The sequence below is a fragment of the Tasmannia lanceolata genome, unplaced genomic scaffold (genome assembly GCF_043159265.1).
Source record: "Tasmannia lanceolata isolate RefF3 unplaced genomic scaffold, GAP_Taslan_0.1 ptg000004l, whole genome shotgun sequence".
Lineage (NCBI taxonomy): Eukaryota > Viridiplantae > Streptophyta > Magnoliopsida > Canellales > Winteraceae > Tasmannia > Tasmannia lanceolata.
This window is the reverse complement of record NW_027518681.1, coordinates 10108172-10128386: the sequence shown is the minus strand read 5'-3', so window position 1 is coordinate 10128386 and position 20215 is coordinate 10108172. Positions and strand designations below refer to the sequence as shown.

Sequence of the window (20215 nt, the reverse complement as noted above, 5' to 3'; positions counted from 1 at the left end):
TTTAGGATCGTTACAGAGACATAGTTACAAAATCCAAGGGGATCCAAACCCACAATTTTCATCCCATTTGTTAAAAATTGTGTCCTTACCAATTTTTAGGAAAAAGACAAACCAAAAGGAAGTTGAAATGTTGGAAAAGTGGGGTGGAAATATCATTTACGGTTTGTATCATTTTCAAAGAAACACGTGCGACATGGTGGATTCGCACGTGGGAGATCGATTCAGGCCGTTAACGAAAATCCCGTAGCTTCCCGCTAGAGACCTGTTCTCCCCATAAACCAACACAAGACTCTCTCTCTCTCTCTCTCTCTCTTCTTCTTCTTCTTCTCTTTTCCTATTCTTCTCTCTCTATCTATCTCTCTGCTTTTCATTTTTCAGTCTCTTCAGCTCTCGAGCTCAGAAATTTATCTGAAATTTAATCTCCGATTCATGGATGTAGAATATGATGTCATAGTTCTTGGAACTGGCCTTAAGGAATGCATTCTCAGCGGCCTTCTCTCTGTCGATGGACTCAAAGTAACCAAAAAATAATAATAGAAGGAATGTTTATGTTTATGTTTTGAGATCTTCATATCATGTTGACAGTTGGATTCAGATTTTTAAGTTGTTTATGATAAAGTATTAGATTCTGTGTACGCTATAAAGATTATTGTTTGATTATAAATACTGCATTGGAGATCTGTGATCTTCGATGTCTTGTTTTTAGCTGTTATTGTTTTGTTCTTCTACTCTCTTTTTTTCTTTTCTTTTTTCTGATTTGTGATCTGTATTTGGTTTTTATGGGATGATAAGAAGTGATGATTTACTTGCTGTTGAATTGGATCCATTTATTGTTATTTTCTTCTTGTTTATGAAGCGATGGCATGTATTTTTGGATCATATAAGTTTAGTTTTTGAGGATCATTTGATTGTGATTGTTTTCTCGAATAAATGTGGATCTTGATCATGACGAGTTTTCGACATTGTCTTGTTTCGATGGGCAGGAGATCGAATGTTTAGTGTAATTTTATGCATGAGGAAATTTGCATGTATGAGAATATCTACTTGTTTGTGGTTCATTTTCTACACCAATTGTGTGAATTAAGTTGCTTCATTGTGTTTGGTGGAACCACTCCCATTTCTTCTTTTGGGCTTCACTTAGAAGCATACCAAAGTGGTATATATTGGTTTTGTTATTCGTTTTAATATTCAAGATGATCAAAGAAAATTCATCATCTTTGCCTGTCAAAATCCATTACTGTTCACAATCTAAGTGTGGTTGGATCCAGTTAGTTCCTAGAAACTGATTAAAGCAAACCTATATACAATGTCCTTCATATATGGATTTCTATCCAGAAATATGAATCATCTTTTTTATGTTTGTATGTAATTCTTCTGAATGTGGTTTATTTCAGCTTCATTAAGTATCAAATACAAATTAATGAGGACTATTTTTATGAAAATTGTGACCTTTTGAAAGTCTGTATACAAGATAAACAAAGCGTATGTCTCTCATTAAGTATCAGATGTGTCACAAACCTGGCCCCAATTCAAGAATACATGATGCCTACAGGTAGGTACACTGGCATATATGTTGTGGGGTTACTAAAGTTGCTGATATGATGGCTGCCCTGTTCCACCTGTCTCATTTTTCAGGATCCAGAGTACATTATATGAAAATGTAGATTAGGGAAACACATACCCATTAAGCTTACATGGATTACTTTCTTCAGTATATTTAAGGAAAGGAAAAAAAGATCTAAAGGAAAATTTGGCAAAATTAAGCTCACAAAATGCATGAGTGAGTACACTTCCCTTCCATGGATTGCTTTCTTCAGTATATTGCATACTCTTAAAGTTTTGAACAAGAGTTAAAGACAAAACTGTATACAACAATACATCACAATGCACTAGAATTGTTAATTTTTTTAAAGTGTTTAACATTGAAATGACTTGAAATTTGTCTGATTCTGTTGTTGGCTGTAATTTGTTGAATAATAGAATTGCTTTCTATAGATTTAGCAGTAGACAGGGTTTATTCTGGTCTTGGAGGAATAATAGGGTCAAATCACTAAATTAACGGTTAGGTGCTGTGGAACCAGTAAGGTGTGGTGTTCAATATGCGTAACCGTTGATAAAGTGAGTGTAATGTGACTTCAAGTATGACTTTTTGACTATATATTGTAATCATTGCAGTTGAACTTTTGATTTATATTGAATATGCATCAATTATATTTTATTCATTATTCAGCTGTGTGGTTCTAATTTTTGTGTAACCACTTGAAATAGGTCCTTCACATGGACAGGAATGACTACTATGGAGGAGAGTCCACCTCACTTAATCTCAATCAGGTGCTTTTTTATATTGTCTACAGCTTGCTTTATTTTTTGATAAATACATCGTGTTTGCCGTAGCTCATTATACATTTTCTGGTTTGTAGCTTTGGAAGAGGTTCAGGGGTGACAGCAAACCTCCAGAACATTTGGGATCCAGCAGGGAGTACAATGTTGATATGATCCCTAAGGTACTCAAAGATTATTTTGATCTCTAGTTTAGGTTAATACTTTGAGAGTCCTTATGTTGAACTTTGGGAAGTCCTACCAGCAACCCAGGTCCGTGAGGGAATGGTGATTCGATTAAAATAACCATGGCATGGTGAAAGTAGCATCCTCTTGGAGTTGAGATTTCTATGAGGCTGAAAGATGTTAAATGAGATTTCTCTATCTATGACATATGGAAGTTGCTCTTTTCATGGTCAGCGAGAGGCAAACAAATAAGCAGACCATTTCACTGATAGTACTATGAGATTTTCTTATTATCTGAATCTGTCTCTGGTTGATACATGGCTATGTAATTCTTTGTACTATTACTCCTCTCTTCTTAGGGAAAAAAATAAAAAACTTCATTGATATGTACAGAGTTTGATAGGTCCACGATATATGTGTGCCCAATATAATTGTTGTGGTTCCTGAATCTTGCTCCTTGATGGGATGCAACTCTGGGATTCTAAGGAAAGGTCCAATATATTTAATTAGTGGGATAACTTAATGCAATTTATTTGCTAAAAGTTCCTATATATAATAATTGGAATTATTTAATGCAATTTATTGCTACTGAGAAGGTTTTTCATTTGGAACGTGCTGATGACTGATTGCAACTGCATATTCAGTGTTTGAGTCTGTAAAACTTGGTTGTAATGCAACTTTCTGTATTTAAGATTAGTTTTTTGTATTTTGTTTAGGGAAATGATATATTCGCCTCATTTCTTCACTGGGCCACCCCTTGGTATCGTAAAAAGAGTAGTCATAAATACACTAGAGGGGGTGGCCCAGGGAAGAAAAAGGGGCGAATACATCACTTCCCTTTGTTTATCCATGTCACCCTAATGCAAGGCACTATCTATAATCCTTTGGCAGTTCATGATGGCCAATGGTACTCTAGTACGCGTTCTCATCCACACTGATGTTACTAAATATCTGAACTTTAAGGCTGTTGATGGAAGTTTTGTGTACAACAAAGGGAAGGTATGACCGTCTGGTTTATCACAATTCATGATATTTTTATTTAACTATTTGTAGCATTTTAAGTCAAAACTCCTTGTGTCATTTGAACACTTTATTCCTACATCTTATTTTATAATAATTGCCAGATTTACAAAGTGCCAGCTACTGATGTTGAAGCACTGAAATCCCCCCTGATGGGTCTCTTTGAAAAGCGTCGTGCTCGGAAGTTCTTTATTTATGTGCAAGATTACGAAGAGAATGATCCAAAATCACATGAGGGCCTGGACCTCAACAAAGTTACAGCAAGAGAGCTTATTTCGTATTTATCTCATCTTTGTCTCTGTTACTTATTGAATTTGATAATTTGCTTTTGCCAGCTTTGTCAATTATGTTAAATTTGCTTTGCATTATTATTCTTGTTTAGTTTAATAGCTTCAAAATGGAGTCCTGGTATTATTTTTTTGTAGGGTCTTGACTTTATGGTCAGCATTATATCATAAAAGGATGATAATTTAAATTTCCTCTAATCTGTAATTTGTTTGAAATGATACTTTATTATTAACTTGGAGACTTCTCATTTTCTCCTCATTATTCCAACACTCCGACTCTTTAAAACTTATGTCTTTCCCCTAAACCCAAACCCAATTACCCTTCTTATTCATCTAGGTGCATGCTTACACAAAAGTAAGTTGAGAAGCAGTTCAGAGGATGCTGTTATATCATATGTACAGTTAAGATGAAGGTATTTCATAGAAAAAAAAAATTAATACTACTTAAGACATGATGAGAAAAGACCAAATGAATATAATCACTTACTAGTAAGTAGAAGTTCCAAGGTTACCTTCAATTTGAAAGTGCATGCTTACACAAAGGTAAGTTGAGAAGAAATTCAGAGTAATTACTTACTAGTAAGTATACTGTATAAGTGCCAAGGTAACCTTCAACAGATGACTCCCATAAACTATGCACAAGTAGGAACCTATTAGACATAGTTATTTCTGCCAAAACTTTTGTCTATCATTGAGACCCCTCTGTCTATCTTCATACATTTTCAGCTGTTCTTTTTAAAAAATCATTATTCCATTGTAAAAATGAAAATCACTTTCCCAGTTTTTGCTTCTTCTGAATTGGATATTCTGGGATTGTACTTTAATATTTGTGAACATGCTACTTCGTTAAGTTTAAAATTTAATCACAGTATTACATATCCACAGTAGCTGATCTTCTCTTATTTGGAATATAAAGGTCCATGTCAGATAACTGTAGGTCAAATGCTTTGAGATTTACAATGCGTAGCTGCTTATGGGTTCTGGGGTTAGGCCTTCTCCCAAGTATTTATGACTCATTCGTTGCAATGTTGATGCCATGGGTTCAACCCCAGCTTACCCATCAGAAAAAGACACAACGGAAAAAAGGACTGCATATGGATCGTGCCATCGTTAGGATTTGCCTTGTAAATTGTTTATTTACAATGATTTCTTTTGCAAGATAAAAAGAACATTTAGCATTTGGGAAAAAAACTATCAGATGTGTTAGTCCATTAAGAACGTAAGATTTTTTTGGAAACCTATGGCAGTTACAATAAAAGATATAATGACTTCTTGTATCATGTATGTGTACATTGCTTACATTTTCCCATTAATTTCAAATTTTGAGACAACCCCTTAAGAGACAAATTTTGGTGCCTCACTGTGATATTATTTGCATGGTTTCTCCATTCAAGATGTGAATCATCTATTGCTCTATCTTCGCATATTTAAAGTTTTCTTCTTTTTTTCTATGTAGGAAATATGGGTTAGAGGACAATACAATTGATTTTATAGGGCATGCTTTGGCACTTCAAAGAGATGATAGCTACTTGGATCAGCCTGCTATGGATACTGTAAAGCGGATGAAGGTGAAAAAGTGTCAATAACTCCCTATATTGTGATTATCTTATAGCAGAAAAACAAGTTTTTTTTTTTTCCCTTTTTTTCTGTTGAAAAGGAAGTCACATGATTTTTTGTCTTTAGTTCAATAGAGATTTATTGGTCTATATATCAATTCTATGAAATTTATAATGACTTCTTTTGGAAGTTTTGGAGCTGTTTGATTAAGTTTAGACAGATTCATCAGCAAATCTCAAGATTCAGTTAGTCTTTTTGAAACCTATTTTTTAGGTTTCATTTGTGAATGTTTTATTAATCATGATTTCTTTTTAGCATCAGATATATGGTTTTTGGCACCTGTTCATGCTTTGTGGGGCATTTAGTAAGGCACTTGAATCATTTTTTGGTAGGTAAGCTGGGATTGAACATACAACCTCAATGTTGAGATACAAAGCCTCAACCAATTGAGCTATAGGCCCAACCCCAAAATTACGTAAATAAGTGTCGTTGCCGGGGTTCAAGCGTGACACGCGGGAAAACTCACCATTATACTACAATGATGATGCACTTGAATCTTTTTTCTATACTCATGCATTTGTTTCTTTTCTGCATGTTTTGTTACTCATGCATTTTTATAGCATCAAAGATATATAGCATCAAAGATACGGTTTTTGGAACCTATTCATGCTTTGGGGGCATTTAGTAAGGCACTTGAATCTTTTTTTTGTTTTCCAATTTTCGAGTAGGGTCTGGCCCCCATTTTCCTTTGTTCGTGGCTTTGAAGGTGGTAGTAAGGCACTTGGATCTTCTTCTTTTTCAATTTTTGGGTAGTGTTTTGCCCCCATTTTCCTTTGTCTGTGGCTTTGAAGGTGGTTGATCGTGTATTGGATCATTTCATCTTAAGGTTCCTTTGATTTATTTTTTTTACTTGAAAATTCCAAAAAAAAAAAAATTGCCTTTTTAATGCAGATTCAAGTAGATAAAATCAATGAAAAAAGAAACAGAAAATGCAAGGATCTGATTCTAAGTTGAGAAAATTGCAGCAAGAAACACCCAGGTTCTGCCCAAAGGTTTGGGGGGTGAAAGTCAACACTTCCCATACATGTCAATCGATTTGTGTGCTTAGCAAACAAAGAATCACTAATGCCAAAACAGATCTCCACCCTCGATTAGATCTAATCTTAACCAACTATACTTAAGTGAAAAGACAAAGGACTAAAATACTACCTAACTTAAGTAGCATCTTAAAAGAAAGAAAGTAAAAGTTAAGCCTTGTCATCCTTGTGCAGCTGTTTGAAGAAGTGAAAACATGCCTGATACTTCATAAAATTGATCAACTAAAGCCTCTAAACTGGATGTCCCTTGCACCTGTTCATTTTGTCTCTCTTCTCCATGTAATCAAAAGCTAACTGACCTACAAACACCTTGGATATCTTTTTGGATGTTTGTATATGGTTTATGCGTGACTATTATTTTCATCTCCTATTTTGCCTGTCTATTACCACTCCACTTGTGTGCCTTTAGAGTCCCATTTTTTTATACAGTCGGGTTATGAATTGTGCACTTTCTACTTGGAGGATCTTATTGGTTAGCACACTTTTCCTCGAGGCATCTTGGTGCAATTTGTTGTTCACATATGCTCTAGAATATCTTCCATACACTGGTCTTAACTTGGTTACGAAATTATGCTTCAATTGAAGAGGATATTTTGATAATTGCATTTTGTTATATTTGTCTAATGCCGCATGTCCTTCGTGACTGTGAATAGCATAATGTAAACTGCTCTTGTGTCATGTTGATGTGATCCGGCCATGACTACGCATATTTAGAGACACTATTGATTTGTTTTCAGATTTTTTTCCATTTAGGACATGTTCTTAATAAATACTTTATTTTTTATTGGAATACCTTGCATGCGTCGGAGCAAACAAACCTACATGCATTAGTTAGGAACATCCATAATATCTTCCTAGAAAAGTACCTGAAGTATTGAAATGCAAGCACATGACCAAAGACTTCAGTTAACCTATAAATCATTCTCTGAAAGGGACTATTCAATTCCACTTCCACCATATGAGTTACAAACCATCCTATGAATATAGTAGTTAAATATGATTGCCAACATGAATATCATAATTGAAGATTCTCATGTTGCGATTGATCTTCTAGCTCAATGGTCAAGGCTTTTTTCTTCAACCCGGAGGTCGGAGGTTCAATTCCAGCTTACCTACGCAAAAAAAAAAGATTCTTATGTTGTATTTTCTTCTTTTTCATGATTTGTGAGGTGCTAAGTTATTCTAGCCTTGTTGTGCCTAGGTTTATGCTGAGTCCTTGGGGCGTTTTCAAGGTGGATCTCCATATATTTATCCATTGTACGGATTGGGAGAACTCCCCCAGGTTTGTTTTCATCAAATACACTACATGGATCTATAAGTAGTTTCTCAGACATTGCGACATAACATGTGCACAATTTGCAGGCATTTGCTCGTCTAAGTGCTGTTTATGGTGGGACATACATGCTCAACAAGCCAGAGTGCAAGGTTTTTCTTTTCCCCTTAAAATAAAGTAGGCTCAATAATGCCCTCTCTAGCAACAGAGTCATCCCTAATATCAGCACCTCATAAAATATGGGAAGAAAAAAATCTAGATCTTTACAAGAATCTCATAAATAATGTGGGCAAGTCTCCATATCCCCAAGCTATGCGATGTAGCCCAAGACATAGCATTTGACGAGTCACTTCTACCCAAATTATTGTACCTATTGAAGAGAGCAGGTTCATATCTTATGGTAGAGTCTTTTTCCTAAGACCATCTTTCATAACTTCACATTGTTGCATCTGGGGGAGTCATTGTCGCTCCCTTGATTCCTGTAATCATGCCACCTAATTGAGCAACACCATGAACTTAGTCTTAGGTTCTTCTATCATTTCACATGAATCAAAAAAGTACTCCACAATCATGAGCCAATCCAAGAAAGCTATCAGATAAGCTTTCCATGGAAATTGGATACTTTGTGTTGGATCAGAGGCTGGTGTTCACCTTGATTACATTGTAGCTGATTAGTTGAATTTCCTAGAGAATTTCTGACCTCTTCTCCAATGATACTTGAGACTAACTTATAACTTCATCCGTGTGCCCTCTTTTTCTTTCCATGTTTCCATGCCTCTTTCTTTCTTCTGATCTTCTCACCAAAAAAAAAAACCCTATCCATTTTTCTTGTCAAGCCCAAAATGTCTCGAAATATTATTAGGACAGCATCATCTCCCTTCCAATTTAATTTGACTCGTGATTCTTTGTTCTTCTCTCAACCCGTCCAAGGTGATAACTGTTCAATTTTCTCAACATTTCCAAATAACATCTCATTCCTGTGTACTTAAGACAATGCTTAAGACAATCCCACATCATATACATATTCATTCCATAGCATATAATTTATGAAAATTTCTAGCTTTAGTGATTTTCAACTATTTTAATCACCATCTGGTGAAACTGATTGAATTAGGATGTCCATGGATTCAAAAGTTTCTCAGTACCAATTAACAAGCAGAAATCAAGAACATTGCACCGGATTCTAAAATAAAAACCCCATAATAAAACTGCAGCAATAAATCCACACAAAAAGTAACAAAAATCCCCATCTGTCTTCACTCTTGATTTCAACCTAAAATAAAGATCAAAATAACTTAAATATATCGATTTTTTATTGGGGGAGTTCAAAAGAAAAGAAGGATTTGTTGGCCCACCTTCTCTTTTTTCTTCATTTACACTTATATAATGACTGGGTAAATATCAAATTATCTTCAAGAAATACCGTTCTTAGCAATACTGGAACTCATAGGAAAGAAAATGGATTTATGGATGGAATAAAATGCAATCTTTATGGACAAAAGTATTCAGTTATTAGGGAACAATCAGTCTCAAGAATGTCTTTTATCTTCTGCGAGCATTGGCATTTTATTGAGTGTTTTCCACACAACCGAAAGAAGTATTTTCCTTGCCTAGGACCTCTCGAACTTCTAAAACAACCAGTTGAACTCCAGTTAAACAAGATAAAAAACTTACTAGTTGAGATCATAGACCATCTATTTCATCCTATAGCCCCTCACATTAGTCTTGGGACAACCAATCCATATGGCCGTAAGACTTTTTCACGTTGTGGTACTCCTGCACTTTTCTTTTATTCATAACAATGTTGATATCTTCGCAATAATTCAGTTGTGTAAGCATTTAGACCAGGGATAACAGTAAGTTGACCTACTTCTATTTTTCTAATGATCTATTCTAATTTGATTACCCTTTCTTATTAGCCACTCTGTTATACTTTACTGGTTTGAAAATGACCTACAGAATTTATAGCTATTGTTTTTGTTCTCTTAATCAAATTCTGTCATAAATTTGCTAGCTTCAAAACCTTCTACTAAAATCTGATGCTGTGTGTGTGACAGGTAGAGTTTGATGAAAATGGAAAAGCTTTTGGTGTAACATCTGAGGGAGAAACAGCTAAATGCAAGAAAGTTGTTTGTGATCCTTCTTATTTGCCTGACAAGGTAATAATTATCAATTTTCAAGAAGTTTAATGATTTTATTGTGGACTTCGTTAGTCTCAAAATGGGCCTCCGAGTTGAAATTTTCGACCCACTGATTCCAATAGGTTCGAAAGGTTGGGAGAGTTGCACGTGCTATATGTATTATGAGTCATCCCATCCCAAATACCAGTGACTCTCACTCAGTTCAGGTTATTCTGCCACAAAAACAACTGGGACGTAAATCAGATATGTATGTTTTGTGTATCTTCCTCCTAAATTATGTGTATTCTTTGCGTATATTTGCAATTGTCCTGATTCCCAACCAATTCAAACTTTTTACTCCTTTCTGTGTGTAATGGGATTAATTAAGAACTGAAATGGCCATTTATTAAGTGGAGCAGGGGACCATTTTCTAGTCAGTGCATATCTGAGGTAGCTAGTTTGAGATTGAATAAAGCTGCTAAGTTACCTTGTTTAATAAATACACTGGACATAAAGAAAATGAAACCTTAAATTATGCAGCTGGGAAGGCTCAAACCCAACAATGGTCCATTGCATGTTTACATAAATTTCATATCACCAAACCAACAACGGATGGCTTAGGGCTATGCAAGCTTGTAAAGAAGCCAGAATACCAAATCAAAACAAAGAATGGTGTCACTAATTGGCTGAATATTGGAGCCTTAAAAGGAGCTTCTTACTTTCTATCTTGACTGTAGGTACCTATTCTGCTGCTCCTATTCTCACAATGTAGCTCCAAAAGGGAAATATATTGCTTTTGTTTCAACAGAAGCTGAGACCGACCATCCCGAGACAGAATTGAAGCCTGGGATAGATTTACTCGGACCTGTAGAGGAGACATTTTTTGATATTTACGACAGATACGAACCTACTAACAAGCATGATGTTGACAATTGCTTCATATCTACTGTAAGTATATTTACATTATACTGCCGGTTTATTTTGGTTTTGCAAGTTAAGATTGATGAATGCCAAATTTGCTGTCACTGAGAAAACTCAAACTCAAGACTATTTTGCTAGAACTTCTTTGTTTGCTATTCGATAATGCCCTTTCTGCCATATCAGATATGGGAAACTGTATCCTATTTCTTTTTGAAATGGCAATCTATACATGGTATTGCATCCAGCATTCATTTCTATGGTCATTCATTTTTGTAAATGACAAAGATATAAATATTTTTGGCTGCTGAAGATTTGGGCTGGGAAACCAGGAATTTAGAGAACTAGTTTTTTTGAGCTTTGGCCACTTTTTTTAACAACTGTATATAATGACAATTGTCCCTTGAAAACCTTAATGGTGGTAAATCTCAGTGAACAATTTCAATATTCTATCAGAAATCAGAGATTTGGTATCAGCGTTACATCCTCGCTTGTTCACAGAAGAAAATCGGCGAACTCTGAGGCAGACTCGCTAGCTAACGAGGGTGTTTCCTTACTATCTGTAGTAGTGTCGTGTTCGGATCTTTTACAAAGTTTATTGTAACTGTTTCTCTTTCCTTTGTGGGATGATGTCGCCTTTACTTTCTGGGGACTACTCGTCCCTGTTGTAATATTTTCTCTGGCATAAATTGTTATCTTCTCTCAAAAAAAAATCTCAGTGAACAATTTCCATTTGTGAAATCCGGGCGGGTGCTTTTCATTTTAAGAAAACATTGCTTTCTTTCTTTCTTTCTGAGTTTCCTTTTTTGTGGCAGACTTTTCACGATACCAAATATGTACCACTAGAACATTCTCATTATTAAATTGAGTCAATTGGCTTAGATGCCCCTGCCCATTAATGACTCAAATCCAAGCAGCAGGCCACTCTAGAACATTCCGACTATACAACGAGTCAACTGACTTTCCCTTCTTTTCTATTTTGATTTCCACAGTACTAATCATTGGAATTGAATTGCCTTACAGAGTTATGACCCAACAACGCATTTCGAATCAACAGTACAAGATGTGATCGCCCTGTACAGTCAGATAACTGGAAAGGTAAAATATTTTACTTAGTCTTAGTAAATTTAGAATTAAGCTGCACATTTTATTGTACAAAAGGAATAGTCCTGAACTTTTAAAAATGAAATAAATACTTTGGGTCTATAGAAAATAACCAAAGCAGCATGCAATTACATTTCCTTTTGAATTATCCACAATATTACATTATTACTATTACAAATGCATCTGAGAAAAAATTAATGGTTCCAGAGAACATAGAAAAATGCCTATAGCTTGATGGAGAATTTGGATTATAAAAGCAAAATGATGTTGCACATATGTATGTATATTACGTAAGAGTGTGTGTGTGTGTGTGTGTGTGTGTGGGGGGGGGGGGGGGGGGGGGGAGGGAGATGTGGAGGAGATTGCAGTTACTAATGTAAAGCCACAAAAGTCACTCCATATATCACTTCAGTTGGGCTTCTGTGTCAACAATTCCATGATTCAAACAAAATTCTTTCGTTTATTATGAAATATTTTTGTACCATGAGCGCATAATTGAAACTTTACCAAGAGGTCTTATCTGTTTCAATGGTCATGCAGTAGCTACTAGAAAGTGAATTCATTTCTCGTTAAACTGTGTTGTTTTTCCAATTGGATTTCAACCATAAATCACCTAAGACAATGGTTATATGCCAAAAGTGGCAATAGAAGTCAGTCAAACAACAAGTCATTTTTTATTTAATATCATCTTAGTTGGCTCAAGCAACACTCTACTTTCGATGAGCTATATCGAAAATCACATGATAATACATTTTGAAATTTTAATAAGAATTTGGACTTGAAGTAACATTCTTGAATGGCCATTGATTCTGTCTAGTATTGAGTTTCTTTTGTTCTTTTGTGGTTCAGGTTCTTGATCTTACCGTTGATTTGAGTGCTGCCAGTGCTGCTGCTGAAGAAGGAAACTCTTAGATGTTTTTTCGCGCACTTTTAAGTATCAGCGAAAAGCTTCAAAGACTCTTAATCTCCCCTTTTAGTTTTTTCTATTCTTTTATTAACTCTCAAAACATTGACTCTGATGTTCTCTTCTTTATTTTCTATTCAAAAGCATAGACGGAGTGATATGGTTAATATGTTTCTGAATTTGGGCTGTGGCTTACCGGAATTTTCCTTCCAGCTCGTGGGAAAAGTTTGTCGGCGGGCGTGTTCTTGGATCTGTATATGCTTTTGGCCCTGTTAATAAATTTGTTCACAATATTCTTTGCCAAGCCTTTCTACACTTGTGTCTGGAAATGGGTATGTCACCCTTTCAACTGTTCCTTAGCTGCCTCCTTTATAAGCAAAATGCTATTAGCATTTACCAGATAGTGGGTAGAAGGCTTATTATATTCTTTCATGTGGCATTTCATGGATTTTGAAATTAAATGTGGTTCCACTTTATCAGCAACTTGGTTTCAAATATCTGGTTTGAAATGAAGTACCTAATGTATGTTAACATAAGTAGAGCATTTAGGGACATTAGACATATTTTTTAAAAGAGTTACTTTTCGGCTAAATCATGATTCTTGATGACTAATCAATATATACTTATGGTGATTTGCTACGCAATTTCGCGGAAAGCTATTTCGCGGCTTGCTTTTGCAGGAGAGAACAGCCACCTCGGATGAAGTACATGAATAAGACAAAATCTGCTAGAAAGTGAGCCTCTGTGGCTGTTCTCTCCTGCAAAAGCAAGCCACGAAATGGCTCTCCGCAAGAAAATTGCCTAGCAATTCACTGCCAAATGAACTTGATACATGGATCTCAATCAATAGTGAGGGGTTTGTGGGGATCCATACCATTCATTTGTCTGGTCCTGCAATGAATAGAATATGTTCCAAAAATCCTCTCCATAACAATCCTAACCCTCTGTTTTTGCCCTCTAATGGGATTGTTGAAAAATTAAAGGACAGAAGCCAACATTCGGCATTTGGTAGGAAAGTCACCTCAACTTAGATGGTTAGGGTCATCCAATGGAGGAGAATTTTTGAGACAAAGAAATCCATAGTGGGTCTCAGTAATGAATGGTTCAGATCATTGAAAACTTTGCATACACCTCCAATATTGTCTGCTAGTAATTTACAACATAAATCATGTTCAATATTGATTAGCTAGGATTAGCCTTCACATTTGAAATTTGATTCCTTGAATGGAATAGATTGCTTACACTAACTGCATTCAGAAAAGGTACTGGTACAGAGATATTGTGAATCAATCAAAGGAAAGCAATACAAATCCTACTCGATTTGAGCTATTCTTTCCTAGACTTGGAGAGAGATTTTTTTTATTCCTTCTTAGACTTGGAGAGAGCTTTCTTCCTCTGTCCAAGCATATATCGGTACATGTGTGGACCCCCTGTAAAAACACCACATCATCCAACCAAAAAACAAAGTTAGCAATCAACAGAATCAATCACACAACTGAAATCCAAAATCATATTTAATAGAAAATAACAAAGTAAAGCTCCATGCCTGGGACATAGATTCCAAGGGCAATAACTGCAGCATAAAAGTAATCGAAAGAGAAGTTCCATTTGTTGGGCATCCTTATGCAGTATTTTTCCGAACTCTGCAATCATCCAAAGGGACTGTAAGCTATGCACCGAATAAGAGATGGAACAAACACTACCATCATCTGTTTGATTATTCAGGTTGGCAGGACATAGAGGACTGATTGAAAGAAATGAAATCAGCTACAAGAACAGTAATGTAATTCTGTCACCTCCATTGGACTATTAGGCATGTGTTTTATTTTGAATAATGGAACTATTAGACATGTGCTATTTTCCTTTTAGTTAGTATTTTATTGGATTTATTGGCATTTGTATTTAGCCTGGATGGGGGTATTCACATCAGCCTATAGCCCACCATGTCCCTTTTCCCATACGTATCCATGTTAAGAACATAACTTATAACCTTTTACCCATTTCTCGTGTATCTTATTTCCTATTGGCTAAAACCCCCTATTGGCCAGCTATAGGGTCCATCACTTAAAACAATTCCCCTCCTTATAAATAACCATTCCTCAATCAAAAAAGAGAATCTTAGAAAAAAAAGAAGTGAAAGGAAGTCTCTCTCTCTCTCTCTCTCAACCATATCTTCTTTCTTACATTCATCCCTTCTGCTCCCGCTATTGCTTCTTTGTCTTGACTCTCGCTATTTGTATTCAGATGTCTTTTAACCTCTTTTTCTCCCCTTGCCTTCACCCTTCCTGGTTGGTTTCATAACCCCTTTCTCTCCATTGGGTTCATAAACCGCTACCCCCGGGTTCATAAACAGCTCCCCTTTTCTACTCCTATCACCACTCTTTCTTGATTTGATCTTTCTTGTCTCTAATCTTGAATATCTATTCTTTCTCTCTCTTTCTCTTGGCTGTTATGCACATCAAACAGGCAGCATTGCAGCAGGAAAATAACATATTAATAGTCAATTCATGAAAACAATAGAGCCACTTAAGAGCAAAATGATGAAAGCAAGAGAAGCTATATTATAAGTCATGACAGGCCAAGCATATCCTTTCAAAAATTTGCAGGGAGGCTTCCTAAATTCTACATAAATGAGAAGGCCAAGTTACAGAAGCCTGCCTCCCTGCTTCTTAACTAGGTACGCAAATATTTTAAAAAATTACTCTCTGAATGAAGTTCCATCAATTCAGATTGTCTATCATTTGTTTCAAAGAGTCTCAGTGGTGTTTGCCACTTCCATGGCATATTGGTTGTCTCTGAAAAGGACTACCTTCTTGAAGATGAAATACTAAAATAATAAAGATAAATGACTTAAACATTCCATTAAGTCAACTGAGGATGTAGCATGTCATAAGGTATTCAGAAGTAAAAAGAGCCATCTAACATATAATCGAACACATTACCTTCATGTATGGCAAGGCAATGTAAATTAGACCAACCTCACTGACAATGCCAGTTGGGTACAACAGCAAAAATGTGCTGTACCTGCACAGTTTCAGTTCCATGTGAATAAAATAATCATTAACAGGAGCAAAATCAGTCCAACATCATATGGGACAAGTTATACCTGAGCCATAAAAGCCAAAAAGGAGTAACCCCAAATGCCTCCTTCATACCAAAGAAGGAGTACCGAATAATCTGCAATTAGAAGTAATGGAAGAATGTTCATGCCATAAAAGATTGTTACTTTATTTTTTAATGGCAAGATAGTTACTTTGTTCCAAATCTTGATTTTAGAAAACAGGTTTAACAAGCAGAGAGATAAAAGCACACTTGTTTCTTTGTTAAGCAGACATAGAGCAATATCTCAGTTGTCAAAATGCGCAACCCCCCCCCCCCCCCCCCCCCCCCCCCCCCCCCCGCACTCTTTCATCCACAACCACACAAAAACAAATGAGAATTTAAAATATCTAAAGATTAAATGGAACAACCATGATACGGTGACATACCCCCAATCCCCAGGCAGGATTTAGAATGTATTCCAGGCCTTGTTTTTTCATACCTTTTATTTGTGTACTTATCATACTTGGATGCGGACACGTGCCAGGTTATACAAATGACAAGGCGTAAGGGATGGCATAACACATCTATACAGAAGTTACAATATGTATGAATCTATAAAAATAAAAACCTAAGTACATAAAATATCTAACTATATCATACATCCAAATTAATCAAGAAGCACAAAACAAGAAAACTTATGACATCCAAAGTAAAATCATGTGTTTTCCTCCCTATTAGTGTAAGTATATCTGACATGATAATTTTTCAAAAAACATGAAGTGGCCTTGTTACATGGGTCTCAATATCTTCAGTGTTTATTTTGAGAACAACACAAATGTTATGGAGTTGTTTTCAGAGTTGTATTGCAAGGACCATAGCCTCAGAAAACAAATGTAGATGCAGACGTAGTCGTATGATTGATTTAATCACAATCCCGCACAGAGAAAACAAGCGGTCATCCAATCAAGGAGCAATATTCACTCTAAACACCCAAATGGCACTGCTAAAAAAAGCAGGCAAATACACCAAACAATGGAACAACATATATCCAAAAGGAAACACAGTAGCAGGTACGAAGATGACCTTGTGCCTTAGTGGATGCATGCAATTAACCAGATGACATCCCAAAATCCCAATGGCACTGATCATAAAAAACTGAGCAGATGCACCAAACAATGGAACAACAGACATTACAGAGCTAGTAGCAGGCCAAATGTTTACTCTGTGCCTAGTGGATTCATGCAATTATCCGGATTAAAAAACAATCTGATACATCCAAAACTCATGTCCATAGCAACTTGTATGGACATTGATTTTGGTGCAGCTGCCTCGTCACAATCCCAAACAGAGAAAACAAGCCAACATCCAATCAAGCAGCAATATTCACTCTAAGCATCCAAACGGCACTGGTAAAAAAAAGCAGGCAAATACACCAAACAATGGAACAGATTGAATTATATCACCATTCAAAAGAAAAAAAAGAATATTGAATTATATCTTAGACTTTTTTTTGAATGATCACGGAATTTCCTTTTTATTTACTCATAATCTTTTCTAACAGCTTCATACTTTGGGATCAGGGGAAAAGAATGAAACCCTGCTGTTCCATCTATGCAGGCAGTTACATAAATTATACATAAATACTTCTTTTTTCTTTTGCACACACACACGTGGGATTAGGGGAAAAGCTTCTTCTTTTTTTGTGATTGTGTGTGTGTATGTGTGTGATGTTCAAATCATCAGATCATGCTAAAGAGATGCACTATGCACATGGAACAAGAAGGGTTGTTTCAAGACCATTCAAAATAAATCTCGCACCCTTCTATTCTCAATAAAATACCAAGCTAAAGTTTTTTAGTATATAAAGGTACGAAGTTCAGAGAAAGGGTCACAATTTCATTGTCGAATTTAAAAATAAGGGATAATTACATTTACACCCCCTCTAGTTTCTGACACATCCACTTCAACCCCTATAGTTTAAAAAGTGACAAAGGCATCCCCTCTAGTTTCGTTTTGTTTAAGGTTTGCCCCCTCAGCTGAAGGTTCGTCCATAGATTGAAGGGTTAGGATGATCCGATGGAGCTGGTTTTTTTGGCACACCCTATCTATGCCAGGACCCATCAAATGAACGCTTTGGATCATCCAAATAATGTGGGTCCATACCCGAGGCCCACATTATTTGGATGATCCAAAGCGTTCATTTGATGGGTCCTGACATAGATAGGGTGTGCCCAAAAAATCAGCTCCATCGGATCATCCTAACCCTTCAATCTATGGACGAACCTTCAGCTGAGGGGGCAAACCTTAAACAAAACGAAACTAGAGGGGATGTCTTTGTCACTTTTTAAACTATAGGGGTTGAAGTGGATGTGTCAGAAACTAGAGGGGGTGTAAATGTAATTATCTCTAAAAATAAATACTAATTTGGTCAATGAATTATATGATGCAATGAAGAAAATATCTAAACAAAGGCCTAGTCAAAATTTAAAAAAAAAACAAGTGTATGGTAACACCTATACTCAAATTCATGTGGAACTCGAGAAACATCAAGCACAGATACTAACAAAGGTTCAGAGTTTCTGTTGTATCAAAACAGCAGTAAAAATGGTTGTTTTGAACAAAGAAAACACGAGATTCAAATCAATTTTCATACAAATTTAAATTGCAATCATATAACATCCACACCTCTGTAACAGACCAGCTGAGAACCAGAGAGCTGACAAGAAAATGCGTCCGAGTCTGCAAACAAACATGTCAGTTTAATCAACACAAACCCCTACGATCACAAAAATAACAAGAAATATTCACAGAACCTGTCATTGTTACCTCAGGGAAACTCCACAAAATACCCCAAGTTACATACAACCTCGAACTAATCTGTGGTAATGTTGCCGAAACCGGAGATCTTACCAAACCTTCTCAAGATTAATATAATAAAATCAGTTCTTTAGATCTCCTATTCGGACCCAAAACAGAGAAAGAATAGAACATAGCTCATGTTTGGATTGGAGGAATTTTTTGAAAATTTTGGAAAGGGAAAATATTTATAAATTCCCTTTTTTTTTACACATGGAAAAAGATAATTTGAATCAAACTTATTCAATTTTTACGTAGAGGGACCTTCAATTTATGATAATATCCCTCTAAATTAACCATTATCATATCATTTTGCTCTAAAGTGACTCGTGCCAAGTTGATGGAGTAAAAAGAGGTAGGGGCAGACTGAAAACAACTTGGGTAGAAACAGTGAGGAAAGACTTCATGGCTAAGAAAATAAAAGAGAACATGACCTTGGATAGGAGAGAATTGAAGAAAATGATCCATGTAGACGAACCCAACTAGTGTCAGGATTAAACTTATTCAATTTGAGCCGGGTAGATTCTTTCACCTTCTTCATGAAAATTTTCTAAGGATTCATTAGCCGACCCCAGCTAGTTTGGGACAAAAACTTAATTGAGTTGAGTTGAGAATATCATTTTGCTCTAAATATTGGAAAGAAATTTTTTTCCTGTAGGAAATATTTTTCTTGCAATCCAAACAGGGCAATAGGGAAGAGATTCAATACCTATAAGGCTGTGAAGAATCTGTCCAAAACAAAAGAAAAATTACAACTTACAGAGAAAAAATACGCTTAAAAGAATACTCTGAAATCATACAAAAAAGGAAAACAAATTCCATTATCTCCAAACCTCTATGAATGCCGCAGTCTGCACCAGTAGGAGCGGCCTTTCTACGGCATTATAGACCTTTTCATGATCGGATTCATTCAGAGTTTTTAAAGCAAAATACAACACTTGACACCTAAATCGATCAAAAAACAATCAAATTCATCAAGAAAAAAAAAAACAAAAGAGAAATTAAGATTTCAAAAACGAGATTTCGAGTTTTGGATGTTGAATTACCAGCCGTAACAGACGGTCCAGTTGTAGACTGAGAGGTAGAGCCTCTTGAGTGTGGATAAGAAACCTGCCATTGGATCTGAAATCGGAGATTTGGAGAACTAGGGTTTTAGTTCATGAGAGTGGAAGTATTGGGATACAAGAAGAAAGATTTATAGAGTTGAAAAGGAGGGAAAATGTTATCAAATGTGATTTGGCAAAGGTAGATGAACAACGTTGCGGCCTTTAAAACTCAACGGCCGATGAGGCCAATGATTAGGTTTTGGACTCATGATTGTTTGTCGAAAACTCATAATCGTTGGTTTTAAATTGGGAGACGATAAATTCGCACTCATCTACGATGATTCGCACCCCTTTCATGTGAATTGACGTCAAAAAGAAGCAAACACCATCAAAAAGCGTCAGACATTAATGCTTTTTGACGTCAATTCAGGTTTATAAATTTACAGCGGAATAGGAGGTGGAATGGTGGGGAGTTTGATGGTGTAA

The 20215-nt window shown here is 35.9% G+C and overlaps 2 protein-coding genes across 2 annotated transcripts; one reads left to right on the top strand and one right to left on the bottom strand.

The window, feature by feature from the left end:
- Positions 1-321: 321 nt before the first annotated feature.
- LOC143876287 (guanosine nucleotide diphosphate dissociation inhibitor At5g09550) lies at positions 322-13268 on the top strand. The gene is made up of 13 exons (XM_077378024.1): positions 322-516; positions 2269-2331; positions 2421-2504; positions 3397-3504; positions 3630-3802; positions 5269-5380; positions 7668-7748; positions 7829-7891; positions 9797-9898; positions 10003-10127; positions 10597-10807; positions 11801-11875; positions 12731-13268. The coding sequence occupies exons 1-13, from the start codon at positions 430-432 to the stop codon at positions 12791-12793; spliced, it is 1347 nt and encodes a 448-aa protein (XP_077234139.1). The 5' UTR covers positions 322-429; the 3' UTR covers positions 12794-13268.
- A 670-nt stretch (positions 13269-13938) lies between these two features.
- On the bottom strand, positions 13939-20008 carry LOC143875831 (very-long-chain (3R)-3-hydroxyacyl-CoA dehydratase PASTICCINO 2A-like). Its single transcript, XM_077377420.1, has 9 exons — positions 19730-20008; positions 19517-19628; positions 19393-19411; positions 18654-18742; positions 18513-18566; positions 15892-15962; positions 15728-15809; positions 14332-14428; positions 13939-14215 (listed from the first exon to the last, which is right to left on the bottom strand). The coding sequence occupies exons 1-9, from the start codon at positions 19798-19800 to the stop codon at positions 14145-14147; spliced, it is 666 nt and encodes a 221-aa protein (XP_077233535.1). The 5' UTR covers positions 19801-20008; the 3' UTR covers positions 13939-14144.
- Positions 20009-20215: the final 207 nt, after the last annotated feature.